This window comes from Amblyomma maculatum, chromosome 11 (genome assembly GCF_055883805.1).
Source record: "Amblyomma maculatum isolate TAMU_Amacu chromosome 11, ASM5588380v1, whole genome shotgun sequence".
Lineage (NCBI taxonomy): Eukaryota > Metazoa > Arthropoda > Arachnida > Ixodida > Ixodidae > Amblyomma > Amblyomma maculatum.
Window position 1 is genome coordinate 31,132,902 of NC_139354.1, and position 20,841 is coordinate 31,153,742.

Sequence of the window (20,841 nt, forward strand, 5' to 3'; positions counted from 1 at the left end):
ACCTTTAACGGCGGAGCTTAAGTGACCCCCTAATTTTTATATAACGATATGATATAATATAAATCTGATTTTATGAACACAGCCAGTTGCACAAAGCACGAACACTTCGCAGTAATGTGAGTTGACCTTTCAAGTTTCTTTTTATTTCAGCCGAGTTCTTCCTCCCCCGAGTTCCTCGAAGCTTCCAATGTTAGCGCTTTCATATGAGATTACGGCTTCAAATGTTTACTTTCTGACAGAGGGAATAAACAAGAAATCGACATATTTAAAAATTCCAGTGAATTTCAGGTAGGTGTGAATTAGCGATCCATCGGGTGACTCGAAAAAACACAAAAGTGAAGCGCACGCTTCGTTATTTTATCGGCCGCGCTGGCAGGTATAAAACCTGAGCTGCGCGCTCTGGACGTGGACCGGTCGAAAGGGGCTGTACGTGAGCATGTTACAACACACTAGTGGGATGTCATCTTTTCCTGCTTTTCTAGACGCCGCGGGTTTGGCAGCTGCTTGCTTTTGCAGCGTGAAACACGCACCTCTGGCGCACTAGACAACCGTATTGCTCTCTGCACCAAGCACTTCTACTTCGTACGACTGTAAAAAGTAGTTTCGGTAATCATGCCTGTGTCTTAAATCAAATGCACAATGGTAAATGTAACCTACATACAAAATGTTTCAAAGAACGTATTTGCACAATAGCATTCGTTACACATGCATTGCTCCTTCTCTCGTGTCCTCCATCACAGCATGAGTTTATCCTTCAAGTTCACAAGGCTCCATAGCGCGCAAAACAATTAACTTTGCTGTTTTAGGTGATAGCACATTCTGTGAGTTAGTTCTCAGTCAGAGGGACGTGCAGTAATGCTTTACATGATGCAAGTGACCCTTGTAAAGCCGATTAGGACTGCAAACGAACGGTCGCATACACGTATATACCTTGATTCCGTGCGCGTCTATGACGGTGCGCTGGTTGCAGAAGGGCACAGCATACTGGCATCATTCCGAATAGAGCTTGGAGCTAACAGCGACTGCTGTGATGTTAAAAAATGAAACAATCGTTTGTGAGCATTCCAATGCACATTTCGGTGCGTGCACGGGTTCTACAAAGGTGCACGTTGGCAGCGTACTCGATGGGAGGCGCGGGCGGACTGAGCAAAACATGGCCGCCGCTCACAGTTTCTGGTTCTTTCACTAGATGGCGCTAACTTTTGTAAATCCTCTATTGTCTGCTTGTGAGTGCGGTACATCTGGAGCGTTGATTTGGTCTCCATAGCGGATTGCCAGAGGCCGGTCTCTGCTGCTTGCACCTGGGTCTGCACCGCGTGTCTGCTCTTGCGTTCAGTTAGCTCGTTCTCTTGGGTGGAATTTTCAAAGAGACTGTACTTGCAGCGCAACCGCTGTACCCGGGAGCACCATCGCGTTCTGGTCCCCTTAAAGTAGAGGTATCGATACACTCGTCGTGCCCATCGTGAGTCGGGTAATATGCGGAGCCGTTCTTCGAATGCAATTTTGCTGCTTGCCTCTCTAGCTTCGAACGACGACCAGCCGAGGTTGCCCTGGATTGCCTCAATGGCAGCTCGCCCGTGACAACCCAGGGCTACTCCGCGCGCTCTGGTGTTTAAAAATGGTGGACGGAGTTCGGAGGCCGGTTTGTTTATCGTTGTCTTTCGCAGTTTTCTTCATTATGGCGCGGTTTTGTTTTGCTTGGGAACGTGTGGCAAATAAATGATGTGCATTAAAAGAGCATATTGTATTAAAAATATTTACTTTGATAGCAGATGTTCCGCTAGTGGTGCTCTTGTAGCGTTATTGTTGGCATCATTACGGTTACGGTCGTGTCTGTTTCGTGTTTCAAACGTATTGCTTGCCCAAAAGATGGCACGATCGTCCAGCAAATGGAGCAGAAAGAGACCTTTCAAAGGTAATCGGTTCACTAGCAAGAAGGGCAGTGAGAAACCGGCACGACGAAGCGCAAGCTTCACAAAACTTGGTGAGAGGATCAGTAGTGATTCCTTTGATGTAGACGGGGCAAGTACGACTGGCTACCGTCTAATCGACTTCGCTCTTCTCCGCAGTTTCTTGCAAGATGTTGCTGTGTGTAAAAAGTGCAACAAGGAGGCAATAATACTGGAAGAAGCTATTGACAGGCGAAGCGGTTTGGCATCCTCTATAAATTTCACCTGCAGCCAGTGCGATGCTCTCAGTGTGCTTGAGACATCAAGGCGCATTGCTGGCAACGTCTTTGAAGTAAATCAAAGGTTCGTTTATGCCCTTCGCACCTGCGGCAAAAGTTTGGCATCTGGTCGCATCATGTGTGCTGTGCTCAATCTACCGCCACCGCCAACAAAGTTTGTATCGTACAACGCAAGGCTTCTTTGTGCATCTACAACCGCTGCGAGTAATAGTATGGCAAAAGCTGCCGAAGAACTGAAGAAAGAGGCCTTCGCCTCTGATGGAGAGCTGGAAACTGCGGTCACAGTGGATGGGACGTGGATGAAGCGGGGTTATTCTTCACTACATAGCGTCGTAGCAGCGATATCGGCCGACACTGGAAAAGTGCTCGACTTTGAAGTAGAGTCTAAGTTTTGCCACATGTGTGCCCGCAATCTTCACACAGATGACAACTTGAATGAATGTAAAGTTACCTACAATGGGCCATCTAGTGGAATGAAATCTGCTGGAGCAGCAAAAATCTTTGGGCGCTCTAAAAGCATCAACTAATGTACGCTAGTTAAATTGGTGATGGAGACAGTAAGACGTACATTTCTGTAAGAGACTCGCAGCCATACGAGAAGGCCATAGAAAAACATGAATGTGTAGGACATGTCCAGATGCGAATGGGCACAAGGCTCAGGAACATCAAGAAAAATGAGAAGGGGGAAAAGCTTGCCGATGGTCTACCACTTTCCGGGAAAGGGCGCCTCACAGAAAAGGGCATTGACTCCCTTCAGGTTTACTATGGCAAAGCTATTCGGGGAAATACAGACAGTCTGGATAATATCAGACGAGCGGTGTGGGCAATATACTTTCATAAGTTATCCAGATATATCAAGCCCCACCATGGACTCTGCCCAAAGGGACCCTATTCATGGTGTGGGTATAACCGCAGCCTTGTTGAGGGAAGCCTTGAGACCTACTCCTACAAAAGCTACCTTCCTGAGGCCGTGATGGACGTCATCAAGCCAGTGTTCAAGGTGTTGTCAGATCCAGGTCTTCTGAGCAAATGTCTTCACGGACGAACACAGAACACCAATGAGTCGCTGAACCAACTCATCTGGTGTCGTTGCCCTAAGACAACATTTGTCAGTGCTGACACCTTGAGGACAGCAGCTAACAATGCTGTAGCCTACTACAATGATGGTAACTCTGCAAAAAAAGCTGTTCTAGAGGCTCTTGGAATTGTTCCAGGTGTGTTTTGTAGTGTTGCCCTCGACAGAATGGACAAAGAGCGCGTTGACAGGGCAGAATTGTATGACTCTGCCGAGAGCAAGGAAACACGACGGGTAAAAAGGAACTCTAAGAAGGGTTTTGGAGACACCTGCAAGAATGTCAGCCGTAAAATGTATTCTCCTGGGGCATTTTGAGCATGTATGAGAAGTATGCAAACATAAAGCTTCATTTCTCAAATTGTGTTTTTTGCAAGTTCCTCAAATTCAATGTGCCTTTTCTCAGTAAGTATTCATCGAATTTCAGTGAAACTTTGCCCACATGTACATTAGCCAGTCCTAAATATTCGGAACTAAAAAAATTGCAGATGATATGAATGATAACACTGGAAAAAAATTACACTTCGACACCCCCCTTCCTCTATGCATGCAGCAGTATTATTTTTTCGGGAACAAATTCCTGAAGAATATGGCATGTCTTTAGTTCAGATATAACCTATGGGTATGTAGAACAACACTGCCCAATATCATCACCTTCCTTTGAGTGGTTACAGAGAAAAGATACATTGAATAATTAAACACACCTGACGTTTTGGGAATGGGCCAAAGGACAGGTAAACAATCTAAGCTCAAAAAAGGTATTCCATACTGTACGCAGGGGCATCTGTTGTGAGCGTATGAAATTCGATGTAAATATCTGCACTTGTTTCTAAAATAATACGTTAAATGTAACATGTACCGTTTACCCAACCATACCTCCTTAAAGGGCTCCCAAAGTGGTATTATCAGTAATGTTGTACTAGACATCCATTTAGGTGGTATTTTTGAGTAGAGTGAAATCAAGTGGAGCCTATAATTTAATTAATAACTCCTAGCAAACGCTTTTAACTGATTAACACAGCTCTCCATGCACTCCCTCGCCGATGATGTCATTGGGGGTTGTTGGGTGCGTACACTCCCGAGTGATATGAGTGAGACAGGGCGTGGTGGGGCATTGTGGCTTTTCGTTTCTGGATGGCAGCTTTTGCCAAATTGAGGGGATAAAGGGGCATCATTCTCAATTGCTGATGTCTTAAGTTCAGTGCCAATGAAGCTGCTTAGAAATTTCTCATTTTGGAATGCACACGTTTTTGTTTTATTAAATGGCTTTCCATAGATATTTTAAGGAACACTGAAGTCGAGACCGAATAATGAAATTAAATTTGTAACAAGTCATATCACTCCTCTTCTTTCTTTCCATTCAAATAAAGCAGCATATTACTTTACACATATCTAACAAGATCATTCTTTTCTCAACGAATTATGCACAGAACATGAAATGTTCCTATTAGTCGCGTGCTCAGCAAGTTGTCAACAAATGTCACGTCTCATTACCAGTCGTTCTCTAAGTTGGCGCTTGTCATTGTTCCATAAAGTTGCCCTCAGTGCCTGGTAGGAAGTGTCGAGGTCCTTCATGTGTACAATGTGGGGTCTTCCTGTTCTCAAGCATTCCCCTTATTGATGACACTAGAGGGCTCACATGATGATCCTCTTCTGTATCTGGCAGGCAGAAGTGCCCATGCAAGAGCATTCAGAAAATAAATCTTTGCACCAATACTGCCACGTTTCAATGTGCCAGTGCTCTGATAGTGCCGTTCAACAAATGTTTTTCTTCAAGTGCCATTCTTTCATGGAAAACCTCATGGTGTCACTTTTGTTGAAATCATGTATGTGCATCATAAATCAGTTTTACTACTTTCGACACTGACTCGATGTTGTTTCCGAAGGCCTTTCCATTGTGACATTCTATGTGCATTTCAGTGTTGCTGAAGCCTGAAAAGGTGTTCCTTCACTTGAAGGTGTTCCTCTGCAATCACAAAACATTTTGTGCGTACAAGTTGTGGTATGCAAGATTTGTTCCATTTCTAACATTTCAGCTGTGGAAAATCGACTGCAGTGCTTGCACTAACCCTTGCTGTCCAAAGCAGGCACATAGCCAGAAATGTTTTTCTGAATAGACCCAAGGTCACTTGCAGCTCTGAACACAAAGAAAGGGAGCGGGTTTGCAATGAGAATTTGTTTTAAGTCCACTAGAAGTGGAACAGACAGCCATATTTTTTGGAATGCGTCTCCCCTTTGATGTGGGCAGAAATCATCAGTATGTTGTGTTTGTATTCTGTCTGTTTTTTTTTTTTTTTTTGTTGCAGTGCTCAGCTTGTCAGTATTTTACTTTTGGAAGCAGGGAATGATGCCATTTCTTTATTTCAAGATTGACTTGATCTGATCTGCTTGGAACATTGCTTGTATGGTGTCAGCTTGGCAGTAAATGTAAACAAACCATTTTCCTTCACCTCCCATTTGGTAGGGTTCATGCAGAGAGAGAGTGCTGTTTTTTTTTGGTTCATTGGCAAATTGATTAGGATGTGAAATGACCAAGTATGTTGTAGTGCCAATTTCCTGCAATTTTTTATTGAGCACTTTGAGGATGCTAGATGCCTTGTCGAAATGAAATGATACAAAATAAATAAAATGCGCCACATTTTGCTACCAGTCAGTTCCCAGCCGATGCCGAGGTCTAAGCTTTTTTGCCTCATTTCTTATGATCACTCTCAGAGTGCCTCGCATGTTCAGCTTGATGCAAGATCTTGAGCTTAGACTGAGCTTGGTCTGGCCTGCAAGCCATGAGATATAGTCCAACATGCCACGGCCTGCAGAGGACGTAGGAAAGAGATCTCCAGCATTTGTGCACTGAAAAAGGATTTAACTTTTCTTGACACCGCTCTGCTCGCTCTTAATTCGGACACCTGAAGCGCTTTGCATTGCAGCCCCATGCAACAGTGCAGCCAGAGCTGGAGTTTCACCGATGCCGGTATTATCAATCAAACGCTCACCCTCTCAATTTCTGCACTCCTCTCACATTTCTTTTCCTTTGAGATCCAAAGTCTGCTCTGAACCTCTGTGATTTTAAGCCTACAAAGCCAAAACTGTGGCCAGGCCAGAGCTATCAAGCGGCCTTATTGGAGCGCAGCTCTTTGGCGCCCGTTCCTGCGTTTCGCGTCTCCATCAGCGTTGTCCCTCCATCCAGTTTCCTTTTCCAACATTCTTGTTATTGAAAGGCGACTGCCTGCATCACGAAATGATATTGTTCCATTGAAGATAGAACAAAAGCATTCCCAAGAATGTGCCAAATAATGTAATTCCACCAAAAATGCAACAAGTTTTAATCTCTTAAATTTCCATCCCATGTCCTAATAAACAACTTTACCTTGTTTTTCTAAAGAAATACAGAACGTATACAATTTATGGTGGGAAATTGATGCTTGTTTAGAAGCTAACAATGCATATATACTGCAGAGAAAACAACTTGGAAATAAATGGGCATTCAAGTAATTAACATGACATCAATTCAGTCTGATTGCAAAAACTATCAGTAGCTGCAATCTATTTATTTTTCATTACACTTGTAGCTCATAAGAAACTTCAGTGACAGGAGCCTCTGCAATTTAAATGCTATAATATACTGAAAAAGGCAAACTGAAGTTTGCCTATTCAGTGTGTTGTTGAAAAGCAATAAATGTGAATATAAATTTCTAATGTTAAAATGTTATAAGGGCTGTTTTGTGAATTGCATCCTCTAAAGTACATTCGGGAGCTCAATACAAATGTTCATTAGAGAGAAATTACCTAGAAACCAACATTATACCAGTGTGCTTTCAGGGCACGTGAATATCCGTTTCTCAATGGGGATGGACAAAATATAAGATCCTTTGCAAATATAAGCACATTCATAGGAAAGACAGGAACATTTCTCATAGCTAACATAATCAAAATAAAAATTATGGAACTGCAGTGCCGCAAGAATGTTCTTTCCCTTCATGAAGTTTTAAGCTGCGCTTCTCGGAAAAAGCTTTTTCACAGAAGTGACACCGAAATGGTTTCTCGCCCTTGTGAGATCTCAGATGCACTTTGAGGTGGTTATGTTGTCTGAAGGCCATAGGGCACAGCTTGCATTGGTATGGCCTCATGCCTGTGTGGGTGTTGACATGTTTATCCAAGTCTTGCTTTGCTGCAAATTTCTTCTCGCAGTGGTCACACTGGTAAGGACGCTCTCCAGTGTGGATGCGATGGTGTCGAATCAGGCTCGATCGATGTGCAAAGCTGCTGCTGCATGACTTGCACTGGTATGGACGCTTCCCACTGTGGATGTGAAGGTGGTGATCTAAGTGGTTTTTTTGTGAAAAGATTTTGCTACAGTAACTGCACTGGTGTTGCTGATTGCCTGTGTCTCCATCTTGCAAATGTTCCGTGTTACTGTCAGGCCTTGCTAAGCAGTAGGTTGCAGGACTTCTAACAGCAAACGAGCCTTCCCCATAAGGTGGCCCAGAGTTGCGATGTGGAGTGACAAAACCTGCATCATGAAAACCAGGCGATTTCCAGTAAACAACAGGACATAACAAGTCATCGTTCCCATGGCACTAAAAGCAAAACTTCAGTGCAAGCATCTGCAACACTTGAGTAAATCAGTTGACCTACAAAAGAACTCGGTTTTTAACATTTCAAACTTAAATGTTAACATAGAGAAGTGCCATATTTAGTTATCCAAACAAATGGTAAGGTTGAGTAAAAGACTTCAAAATCAAGGTAAATGTGCACCTTAACCCATGCACTCAAGCCACCCAGACTTTCATGGCTATAGCGCCCTGGAAAGAATATAAAGGTCGAGGTCTAAAAAGCTAGCCAGTGACAACGCATTTTAACCTATAGTGCAAGTGTATATCAAAAATACTTGCACTCTCCAAACAAGCTCGTTTTCACTGTCCTGAATATTGGGAAGTAAATCTTCAGGGCACTGTCATTGGCAAGAATCTGCTGGGAAGATTAAATATGTAATTTGTCTATCTTTCAGTTTGCATGATACTGCCTTTATGAACGGAATTATCCAACGTATATAGATAGCACCAGCTTGTTAAAACTGCACTGCCTCCAGTACAATATGAAAAGCTCCAGTTCCCACGATTGTAGCTGCAGTTGACTGCACAACTAATGCAAACACTTGAATACAATCCTCAGAAAAGCGGTGCTTGTCCAAGCAGTCTTGTGAGAAAGTCAGATTCCCTGATATTGCTGGATCGAAAAATATGTACCACATATATTGGAGTAAAGACAAAGTGCTATCAAAGATAATAATATTATAAAGGTGAACTCTGTGAAAGAAAAAACTTATATGCATCACATTACAAAATACAACTTAAGAAAAACCTATGCAATAAATTATAATTCACATAATGGAGGCTACATGTACAAAGCAAATATAGTACATACTTAAAGAAGTGGTTTTGCACATGATTAAGCACATACAGCAGTTATTTGTTCCAGCATAGTCAGACAGATCAAAAGCATAGTCCTTAACAAATATTTTACAAACTAAGAGTGTCAGTCTACATCAGTCAGAACAGCGCAAAGAATTTCACAAAATCTAACAACAACCAAGTAAAATTAACAATTTTGAACTGCAGAGTTCATGAAAAACATGCACAGTAGAAACTGAACAAAATCACTCAGCCAAATTAATTTGCACACACTACCATGGTCCGAAGAAACGAAGACACCTGCACAAATAAAAAAATCAAAGGCAATGAGGCAAATGAAGTAAGATCACATATGGCACACAAAATACACACTACAAAGGCTGCAGATGCACCAACACAAGCTTACATGGGGAAATTCAAATAATCCTAACCTATCTTAAGCATGAAGCATTGAGTATGCAAATACACACGCAACCTCGGCTGCAGAGCTGTTTACGAGTGACAATGCTGATGGCGACGTGAAACGCCGGAATGGTCGTGAGCTGCGCTTTAAAAAGTCAGGTCTGGCTAGACAGTTTTGGTTTATAAGGCTGCTCTGAACCACATAGGTTCAGAGCAGATTTTAGATCTCAAAGGCAAAGAAATGTGAGAGGAGTGCGGAAATTGAGAGCGTGCAAGAGGGAGAGCGTTTCATTGATAATACCGGCATTGGTGAAACTTCCGCTCTAGCTGCACTGTTGCATGGGGCTGCAATGCAAAGCATTTCAGGTGTCCTACGAACGAGCGGAGCGCTGTCAAGAGGAGTTAAATCCTTTTTAAGCACACAAATACTGGAGATCTCTTTCCTACGTCCTCTGCTAGCTGTGGCATGCTGGACTGTCTCATGGCTTGAAGCCAGACCAAGCTCAGTCTAAGCTCAAGATCTTGCATCAAGCTGAACATGCGGGGCACTTTGAGAGTGATCATAAAAAATGAAGCACAAAAGCTTAGACCTCGGCATCGGCTGGGAACTGACTGGTAGCAAATTTGGCACATTTTATTTATTTTGTATCATTTCATTTCAACAAGGCATCTAGCATCCTCAAAGTGCTCAGTAAAAAACTGCAGGAAATTGGCACTGCAACATGCTTGGTCAGTTCTCATCCTAATCAATTTGCCAAAAGACCAAAAAACCAGCACTGCACCCTGCAAACGGGAGGTGAAGGAAAATGGTTTGTTTCCATTAACTGCCAAGCTGACACCATACAAGCAATATACCAACCAGATCAGATCCAGTCGATCTTGAAATAAAGAAATGGCAACATTCCCTGCTTTCAAAAGTAAAATACTAACGAGCTGAGAATGCAACAAAAGATCAGACAGAATACAAGCTCACAACATACTGATTTCTGCCCACATCAAAGGGGAGCCACATGCCAAAAAATATGGCTGTCTGTCCCACTTCTGGTGGACTTAAAACAAATTCTCATTGCAAACCCGCACCCCTTCTTCGTGTTGAGTGCTGCAAGTGACCTAGGGCCTATGCAGACTGAAATTCCTGGCTATGTGCCAGCTTTGGACTGCAAAGGTTAGTGCAAGCTCTGTAGTCGATTTTCCACAGCTGAAATAACTGCATACACTGTGAGGAATGAAACAAATGCTTATCTTGCATACCACAACTTAAACGCACAAAATGCTTTGCGATTGCAGAGGAACACCTTCAAGTGAAGGAAGACCTTTTCAGGCTTCAGCAACACAGAAATGCACATAGAATGTCACAATGGCATTTATGACGACAATGTAAAATAGTGTCTGTTAAAGAAAAGAAAGGCCTTGAGAAACAAGATCGAGTCAGTGTCAAAAGTAGTAAAACTGATTTATGATGCACATATATGAGTTCAACAAAAGTGACGCTATGAGGTTTTCCATGAAAGAATGGCACTTCAAGAAAAACGTTTGCTGCACAGCACTATCAGAGCACTGGCACATTGAAACGTGGCAGTATTAATTGCAAAAAATTATTTTCTGAATGCTCTTGCATGGGCACTTCTGCCTGCCAGATAGAGAAGAGGATCATCATGTGAGCCCTCTAGTGTCATCAATAAGGGGAATGTTTGAGAACAGGAAGGCCTAACATTGTACACATGAAGGACCTCAACACTTCCTACCAGGCACTGAGGGCAACTTTATGGTACATTGACAAGCACCAACTTAGAGAACAACTGGTAATGAGACGACTTGTTGACAACTTGCTGAGCACGCGACTAATAGGAACATTTCGAGTTCTGTGCATAATTCGTTCAGAAAAGAATGATCTTGTTAGATATGTATAAAGTAATATACTGCTTCATTTGAATGCAAAGAAAGAAGAGGAGTGATATGACTTGTTACAGCTTTAATTTCATTATTCGGTTAAGACTTCAGTGTTCCTTAAAAGATCTATGGAAAGCCATCTAATAAAACAAAAATGCTGCATTCCAAAATGAGAAATTTTTAAGCAGCTTCATTGGCACTGAACATAAAACATCAGCAATGGAGAACAATACCCTTCTATCCCCTCAACTTGGCACAAGCTGGCGTGCAGAAACGAAATGCGCCCCACCACGCCCTCTCTCACTAATGTCACTCGGGAGTGGACGCACCCAACAACCCCCAACGACATCATCGGGAAGGGAGTGCATGGGGAGCTGTGCTAATCAGTTAAGAGCATTTCCCTGGAGTTATATTTAAAAAGTACTTTAAACTATAGGCTATTTGACTCTACTCAAAAAGATCGCTTAAATGGATTTCTTCTAATACAACATTACTGACAGTACCCCTTTAAGAGCCCTTTAAATCAGTCTTGGGCAGTTGGAAAGGTTCAAAAGTAACTGGAGAAAAAGAACAGTGCCACAAAATCCCAAGATTCGGTTTGGTTTGTGGATTTACCATCCCAAAGCAACTCCGGGTGAGAGATGCCATAGTGGAGGACTCTGGAAATTTCGACCAGTTGGGGTTCTTTAACGTGCATTGACATCGCGAAGCACGCGGGTTCCTTGAAAGCGGCAACCGAGGCCGGGATTCAATCCCGCATCCTTGGGAACAGCAGTCGAGTGCCGTAACCACTGCGCCACCGAAGCAGGAGAAGCCCAAGTTTCATTAAAAATTTTAATAAACTGTTGATTAAAATGTGAGTCTGAGCCATGCCTTGCAAAAATGAGAAAAACATACATGTAGACTGGAAACACACATTCAAGTCAAGCAGTTCCAGGCTAATAAGGTTTATGAGCAAAACAGAAGCAATAAATGCATGTATATAAGCCAGAACACAAGCAATATTGAATCTTTTCAAGCGTGTCCAAACAAACAAAAAGAAAAAAGCTGGGTAAATAACAAGCTCGTAGCATAAAATAGATTAGCATGAAGAGAGGAAACAAACATGGCAAGACAAGCACTGCACTTCAAACTGAAATCTTATAGGAAATCGCAAAGCTTATGTTCTATGGTCCTATGTACACCTTGTGAAAATCAACAGCAGTTTTGAAATAATGGCATTTTATTATCATGCATCAATAGAGATGGTCAGCTGATACAATCACTACCAGCTTCTATGGAAAGTAAATCCTTGATGTTTTTGCTATCCATCAATAATATCGTTCTTGATAAAACAGTTTTGCAGCCTGTGCAATGAACACGGATGGATGCATACAATTTTACACAGATGCATAAGCTGTCACTATGTCTTCACAAAGTGAAGCAGAGCTAAGGTAATTTTAATTCATCAGCTTTCAAATTAGAAATAGGCATCGCTACTCTTTTCTTTTTCTAATGTTCTATGACGGTCTTGACCACGAAACAAATTTTTTCTATTGAAGATGGCAGAACATAGGTGATTAGCAGACGACAGGAAAATAGGGCCGATTGGAGATAGCATTTCCCTGCTTTCAAAGTTTGCTGTTCCACTCCACAAACATGCTTCTGCTCCAAATGATTAGGTTTTTAAGTTTACAACATACTTGCCGCATTTCACCTTAACGCATATTTGGACAGCTATTTTTTTCTAAAGAAAAACCAAATTTATGCAATTTAGAGCTGTAAATTGATGTTTGTGTAACAGCTAAAATTGTATCCATTGCAGCGAAAATCGTATTTGGAAGTCGGCTGCACAAAAAATTCTTTACATCATTTAAGAATTTCAGTTTGCTTGCAAACATGTTTGGTTGCTGCATTTCTTCTTTAACACATAAAAAGCCTGCTTTAGGAGAGGTGCACCCATGCAATTTAGGTTATTCTGTCGAGAGAGGACAACTTCAGTTTGTCCTCAATAGCCCTTAAAGAAGCAATGGATATGAATTACAAATAGAAACAGATGCTGTTCATGACTTCACCCCCTACAGTGCATTTGAGAGCTTAGCACATATATGTGCTTCATTTAAAGGATTACATGGCACATACTAAGAAACTCTATGCCAGTATGATTTCAGGGCACATAATCAGGACCAAGAATGCTTGTCGAAGCTGACATTACAAATGTAAGCACATTCATAGAACAATGAACACCTGTTTTAACTAACACAGTCGAAATGCACAAGAACATTACGAAAATGCAGTGCCAGAAGAGTGTTCTTTCCTTTCATGCTGTTTCAAGCTATACTTCCCAGCAAACGCCCTTCCACAAAAGCGACACAGAAACAGCCTCTCAGCCTTGTGAGATCGCACATGACCTTTGGCAAGGCCAAGGTCTTTGAACGCCATGGGACACAGCTCACAATGGTATGACCTCAACGCCTCCGTGCATGTTGACATGTACAACCAAGTAGTCCTTCAATGCCAATGTCTTCCCGCAGCGGCCACAATGGTAAGGATGCTCTCTAGTGTGGACCCGAATTGGCAGCTCCCGCCAAACGTAATGTCAGAAAACCCTACGACCAGTTAGTACTTAGCCATGCCAGCTACCGCCTGCCACTGACAGTACCGGCACCTACAGACACTGATGCTGAAGGCTCAAGATCGCTGGCATAGTGAAGCTTTCACTTCAAAACTGCTCCGACATCATTCAGATTGATTGCAGTCAATACTTGCAGTTTTCTTAACCACTGTAGGTAATAATCAAGCTCCTTTCAGAGACAAGCCTATAAGATTTGAACGTCTTAATCTATTGACAGAGATCAACAAGAATTTGGTCTCACTGTACCCTTGAAGAAGCAGTAAAGCTGAACATAAGTTGTCAATATAGAGTTTTATGATTTTAACCCCAAATACACAATTGAGATCTTAGTACAAACATGCTATATTAGCACTACAAACTACCTACAGAACAACTGTATTCCAGTTTGCTTGAGGCATGCAATGTCCATTTCCCACATGGAAGTGGTCAGTGTATCAAATCCAGTACAAATATAAGCACATACATAGAAAAATCAGGACACTTATCAGAGGTAACATTATCAAAACACACAAGACAATTTGGAACAGCAGTGCCAAATCAGTGTTTCTTCTTTTTGTGGCGAATTAAACTTTGCTTCACAGCAAATACCTTTGCACAGAAGCAACAACTGAATGGTTTCTCGCCCTTGTGAGATCGTACATGCGCTGTGAGGTGGGCACGTTGATTGAAGCCCATGGGGCACAGCTCACACAGGTATGGCCTCATGCCCTTGTGCGTGTTGGCATGTACATCCAAGGCGTTCTTCGCTGAAAATGCCTTCCCACAGTGGCCACACTGGTAAGGACGCTCTCCAGTGTGGATGAGCTGGTGTTGAATCAGGTGTGATGACCGTTTAAAGTTGCTGCTGCAGAACTCACACCGATAAGGACGTTCACTGGTATGAACGCGAAGGTGTTGAATAAGGTGCGATGACCTTGCAAAGCTGCTGTTGCAGGACTCGCACTGATACGGACGCTCACCAGTGTGGACGCGAAGGTGCTGATTCAGTTCGTACTTCCTTGAAAAGGTTTTGCTGCAGTAACTGCACTGGTGTCGCTGGTGGCTCGAGTCTTCATCTTGCATATATTCCATGCCACCATGAGGCCTTGATATGCAGTGGGAGGCAGGGCTACTCTCCACAAGTGAGCTTTCCCCAGAAGGTGGCCCATGGTCGTAATGTGCCGTGACAGAACCTGCATCATAGAAAAAAGGCCATTTCCAGTCAACTACTGCATATCACGTCACAGTTCCCTTGGTATCAGGGCCACAAGAAACACACAAATATGTACAGCACCGGAGTCAATCTGTTAACCATGCCAATAACTCCACTTTTAGAAATATTCTGAACAGGAAGTTTTCCTGCAGGCGTGAAAATGTTTGTTTATAAAAAAAAAATGGTTAGCCTGAGTAAAGCATACAAACAAAACAAACTGTGCACCTTGACCCGCACATTTATGGTAACCACGCCTTTATAACAATAAGACCCTTGATTCACAAGTAAGCTTAAGTCACACAAAGACAAAAAAAATAACAGCGATACGTTATATCCATTGAAGCATATTAGAATGCTCCCACATTCCTATCATGCTTTAATGTTCAATATCCTGAACATAGAAAATAAATCTTTCGAAAAGAACTGTTTATGCCAACAGCAGCATTTCACGCATATAATCGAAGCATCCATTCTCTAGCTAGTAATGTATTGCCTGTAATTATGAAATTGTCCAAGGTGCTAAACAGGCATTTGATTATAAAAACTGTAGTTCCTCCAATGTAATATGATGATGCTTTTGTTTGCAGTTGCTTGAAGAAATAGTAAACCATATCACTAATCCAAACTGCTGCAGGGAAAGATGTAGAAAGCTACGTTTTACCAAATAGTTGGCTCGAAATTGACACAGCCATATTGGAGGCAGAAAACCCAGTGAAATCAAATATAGATGTATAAAAAAGTACTCAGCTGAAAGACCAAATGTGTAAGCAGCACAATACAATATCTGACATGTCGAAAAAACACAAGTCAGAAGTCATACAGCACTGAAAGGAGACTACATGAGAAACAAAAGATGCTACTTAAAGGAAGCCAGCTGCTCAAACCAGAGGTAATGAAGCACATGAAGCAAGATCACAAATGAACCTGCTGAGCACGCAACTAATAGGAAATTTTTCAAGTTCTGTGCGTAATTCGTTCAGAAAAGAATGATTTTGTTAGATACGTATAAAGTAATAAGCTGCTTTATATGAATGCAAAGAAAGAAGAGGAGTGATATGATTTATTACAACTTTTATTTCATATTTCGGTCTCTACTTCAGTGTTCCTTAAAAGATCTCTGGAAAGCCATTTAATAAAACAAAAACGTGTGCGTTCCAAAATGAGAAATTTTTAACCACCTTCATTGGCACTTAACCTAGGACATCAGCAATTGAGAACAATACCCCTCTATCCCCTCAACTTGGCACAAGCTGGCATGCAGAAACGAAAAGCGCCCCACCACGCCCTGTCTCACTCATGTCACTCGGGAGTGGACGCACCCAACAACCCCCAATGACATCATCGGGAAGGGAGTGCATGGGGAGCTGTGCTAATCAGTTATGAGCATTTCAGAGGAGTTATATTTAAAAAGTACTATAAATTATAGGCTACTTGACTATACTCAAAAAGACCGCTTAAATGAATTTCTTCTAATACAACATTACTGACAGTACCACTTTAGGAGCCCTTTAAATCAGTGTTGGGCAGTTGGCAAGGTTCAAAGGTAACTGGAGAAAAAGAACAGTGCCACAGAAGCCCAAGATTCAGTTTGGTTTGAGGATTTACCATCCCAAAGCAACTCCGGCTGAGAGATGCCGTAGTGGAAAACTCTGAAAATTTCGACCACTTGGGGTTCTTTAACGTGCACTGACATCGCGAAGCACAACGGGTTCCTTGAAAGCGGCAACCGAGGCCGGGATTCAATCCCGCATCCTTGGGAACAGCAGTCGAGTGCCGTAACCACTGCACCACCCCAGCAGGAGAAGCCCAAGTTTCATTAAAAATTTTAATAAACTGTTGATTAAAATGTGAGTTTGAGCCATGGCTCGCCAAAATGAAAAACATACATGTAGATTGGAAACACACATTCAAGACAAGTAGTTCCAGGCCAATAAGGTTTATGAGCAAAAAAGAAGCAATAAAAGCATGTATATAAGCCAGAACACAAACAATATTGAATCTTTTCAAGCCTGTCCAAACAAACAAACAAGAAAAGCTGGGTAAATAACAAGCTCGTAGCATTTAAGATAAGCATGAACAGTGGAAACAAACATGGCAAGACAAGCACTGCACTTCAAACTGAAATCTTATAGGAAATCGCAAAGCTTATGTTCTATGGTCCTATGTTCACCTTGTGATAATCAACAGCAGTTTTGAAATAATGGCATTTTATTATCATGCATCAATAGAGATGGTCAGCTGATACAATCACTACCAGCTTCCATGGAACGTAAATCCTTGATGTTTTTGCTATCCATCAATAATATTGTTTTTGATAAAACAGTTTTGCAGCCTGTGCAATGAACAGGGATGAATGCATACAATTTTACACAGATGCATAAGCTGTAACTATGCCTTCACAAAGTGAAGCAGAGCTAAGGTAATTTTAATTCGTCAGCTTTCAAATTAGAAATAGATATAGCTACTCTTTTCTTTTTCTAATGTTCTATAACGGTCTCGACCACGAAACAAATTTTTTCTATTGAAGATGGCAGAACAAAGGTGACTAGCAGACGACAGGAAAATAGGGCCGAATGGAGATAGCATTCCCCAGCTTTCAAAGTTTGCTGTTCTACTCCACAAACATGCTTCCGCTCAAAATGCATTAGGTTTTTAAGTTTACAATACTCTTGCCCCATGTCATCTTAACGCATATGTGGACAGCTATATTTTTCTAAAGAAAAACCAAATTTATGCAATTTAGAGCTGTAAATTGATGTTTGTGTAACAGTTAAAATTGTATCCATTGCAGCGAAAATCGTATTTGGAAGTCGGCTGCACAAAAAATTCTTTACATCATTTAAGCATTTCAGTTTGCTTGCAAACATGTTTGGTTGTTGCATTTCTTTTTTAACCCATAAAAAGCTGCTTTAGGAGAGGTGCACCCATGCAATTTAAGTTATTCTGTCGAGAGAGGCCAACTTCAGTTTGTCCTCAATAGCCCTTAAAGAAGCAATGGATATGAATTACAAATGGAAACTGATGCTGTTCATTACTTTACACCCTACAGTGCGTTTGAGAGCGTAGCACATATATGTGCTTTATACTTGCCACATACAAAGGAACTCTATGCCAGTATGATATCAGGGCGCAAAATCAGGGCGAAGAATGCTTGTCAAAGCTGACATTATGAATGTGAGCCCATTCATAGAACTAGGAACACTTGTTTTAGCTGACATAATCAAAATGCACAAGAACATTATGAAAATGCAGTGCCAGAAGAGTGTTCTTTCTTTTCATGCTGTTTTAAGCTGTACTTCCCAGCAAACGCCCTTCCAGAGAAGCGACACGGAAACGGCCTCTTCCCAATGTGAGATCGCACATGACCTTTGACAAAGCCAAGGTCCTTGAACGCCATGGGACACAGCTGACAATGGTACGACCTCAACGCCTGCGTGCATGTTGACATGTACAACCAAGTAGCCCTTCAATGCCAATGTCTTCCCGAAGCGGTCACAATGGTAAGGACGCTCTCTAGTGTGGACCCGAATTGGCAGCTCCCGCCAAACGTAATGTCAGAAAACCCTACGACCAGTTAGTGCTTAGCCATGCCAGCTACCGCATGCCACTGCCCCTACCAACCGCTACAGACACTGATGCTGAAGGCTCAAGATCGCTGGCATAGTGAAGCTTTCACTTCAAAACTGCTCCCACATCATTTATTTTGTTTGCAGTCAGTACTTGCATTTTTCTTCACCACTGTAGGTAATAATAAAGCTCCTTTCAGAGAGAAGCCTATAAGATTTGAACACCTTAATGTATTGACAGAAATCAACAAGAATTTGGTCTCACTGTACCATTGAAGCAGCAGTAAAGCTGAACATAAATTCCCAATATAAAGTTTTGATTTTAATCCCAAATACACAATTGGGATCTTAGTACACACATGCTATATCAGGAATACAAATTAACAACAGAACAACTGTATTCCAGTTTGCTTGAGGCATACAATTGTCCATTTCCCACATGGAAGTGATCAGTGTATCAAATCCAGTGCAAATATAAGGATAGTACATAGAAAAATCAGACCACTTGTAACAAGTAACATTATCAAAACGCACAAGACTAGTATGGAATGGCAGTTCCAAATCAGTGTTCCTTCTCTTTGTGGCGAATTAAACTGCGTTTCTCAGCAAATGCCCTTGCACAGAAGCAACAACGAAATGGTTTCTCGCCCTTGTGAGGTCGTACATGCTTTACGAGGTGGGCATGTTGTCTAAAGGCCATGGGGCACAGCTCACACTGGTATGGCCTCACGCCCGTGTGCGTGTTGACATGTCCATCCAAGTTGTCTTTTAATGCAAATGTCTTGCCGCAGTGGTCACACTGGTAAGGACGCTCTCCAGTGTGAATGCGACGGTGTCGGATCAGGTGCGATGCTTGTGCAAAGGTGTTGCTGCAGGACTCGCACCGATATGGACGCTCACCGGTATGAACGCGACGATGGCGTATCAGGCTCGCTCCCTGTGCAAAGCTGTTGTTGCAGAACTCGCACCGATAAGGACGCTCACCGGTATGGATGCGAAGGTGTTGACTAAGGTGCGATGACCTTGCAAAGCTGCTTTTGCAGAACTCTCACTGATACGGACGCTCACCAGTGTGGACGCGAAGGTGCCGATCGAGTTCGTACTTCTTAGAATAAGTTTTGCTGCAGTAACTGCACTGGTGTCGCTGGTGGCTCGAGTCTTCATCTTGCATATTTTCCATGCCACCATGAGGCCTTGATATGCAGTGGGAGGCAGGGCTACCCTCGACAAGTGAGCTTTCCCCAGAAGGTGGCCCATGGTCGTAATGTGCCGTGACAGAACCTGCATCATGGAAAAAAGGCCATTTCCAGTCAACTACTGCATATCACGTCACAGTTCCCTTGGTATCAGGGCCACAACACACACACAAACATGTACAGCACCGTAGTCAATCTGTTAATCATGCCAATAACTCCACTTCTGGAAAAGTTCCGAACAGGAAGTTTTCCTGCAGGGGTGAAAATGTTTGTTTATAAAGAAAAATGATTAGCCTGAGTAAAGCATACAAACAAAACATATTGTGCACCTTGACCCGCACATTTATGGTAAGCACGCCTTTATAACAATGGGGCCCTTGATTCATAACTAAGCTTAAGTCACACAAAGACAAAAAAAAAAAAACAGTGATATGTTATATCCATTAAGGAACATTAGAATGCTCCCACACTCCTATCAAGCTTTAATGTTCAATATCCTGAACATAGGACGTAAATATTTGGGAAGGAACTGTCTAAGCAGACAGCCGCATTGCATGCATGTAATCAAGGCATCCCTTCTCTAGCTAGTAATGTATATATAATTATGAAATTGTCCAAGGCGCTAAACAGGCATTGATTCTGAAATCTGTTGTTGCTCCAAAGTAATATGTTGACGATTTTGTTTGCAGTTGCTAGAAGAAATAGTAAACCATATCACTAATGCAAACTGCTGCATGGAAAGGTGTAGAAAGCTACATTTTACCAAAGAACTCGTCACAAAGTCAGAGGTTTGCAGGTATATTTGGCTCGAAATTTACACAGCCATATTGGAGGAAGAAAATCCAGTGATATCAAATATAGATATATAAAGATGTACTCAGTCGAAACACCAAACGTGTAAGGAGCACAATACAAAATCTGAAATGTCAATAAAACATGAGTGAGAGGTCATACAGCAATGGAAGGAAACTACATGAGACACAAAAGATACTAGTTAAAGGAAGCTCAAACCAGAGGTAATGAAGCACAAGAAGCAAGGTCACAGATTGTACAGAAAATGCATCTCAAAATAACGGCTTGAGGGGCTAGTTGGTGCTGCATAATACCCAGAAATGTGGCGCGACAAACACAAACACAAGCGAAGAGACGCACCACAAGCATGTGTGTTGTGTCTCTTCGCTTGTGTTTGTGTTTGTCGTGCCACATTTCCGGGTATTATACAGAAAATATGTTTGGTATAACAGGAACTGCCAATGCACCAGCTTATATTTCTTTCACCAAGAATCTGCACAAAAAATTTTGAAGTTCCTACA

General features: G+C 42.1%; 3 protein-coding genes across 3 annotated transcripts in view; 1 reads left to right on the top strand and 2 right to left on the bottom strand.

The window, feature by feature from the left end:
• The first annotated feature begins 1,822 nt into the window (after positions 1-1,822).
• LOC146173366 (uncharacterized) lies at positions 1,823-4,669 on the top strand. The gene is given in 2 exon segments (XM_084583513.1): positions 1,823-2,698; positions 2,701-4,669. Coding segments are annotated over 2 exon segments (1,707 nt in total). The 5' UTR covers positions 1,823-1,869; the 3' UTR covers positions 3,579-4,669.
• Positions 4,670-6,568: 1,899 nt separating this feature from the next.
• LOC146173367 (uncharacterized) lies at positions 6,569-19,440 on the bottom strand. The gene is made up of 3 exons (XM_084583364.1): positions 19,317-19,440; positions 14,534-14,746; positions 6,569-7,767 (listed from the first exon to the last, which is right to left on the bottom strand). Exons 2-3 carry the CDS (start codon positions 14,643-14,645, stop codon positions 7,196-7,198), a joined length of 684 nt encoding a protein of 227 aa, XP_084439490.1. The 5' UTR covers positions 14,646-14,746; positions 19,317-19,440; the 3' UTR covers positions 6,569-7,195.
• LOC146173368 (uncharacterized) overlaps positions 19,381-20,841 on the bottom strand; it is a 38,228-nt gene continuing 36,767 nt past the window's right edge. The window contains exon 10 of the mRNA XM_084585183.1: positions 19,381-19,613. Coding sequence (XP_084441309.1) covers positions 19,381-19,613 — 233 coding nt within the window. The remainder of the gene's footprint in view (positions 19,614-20,841) is intronic.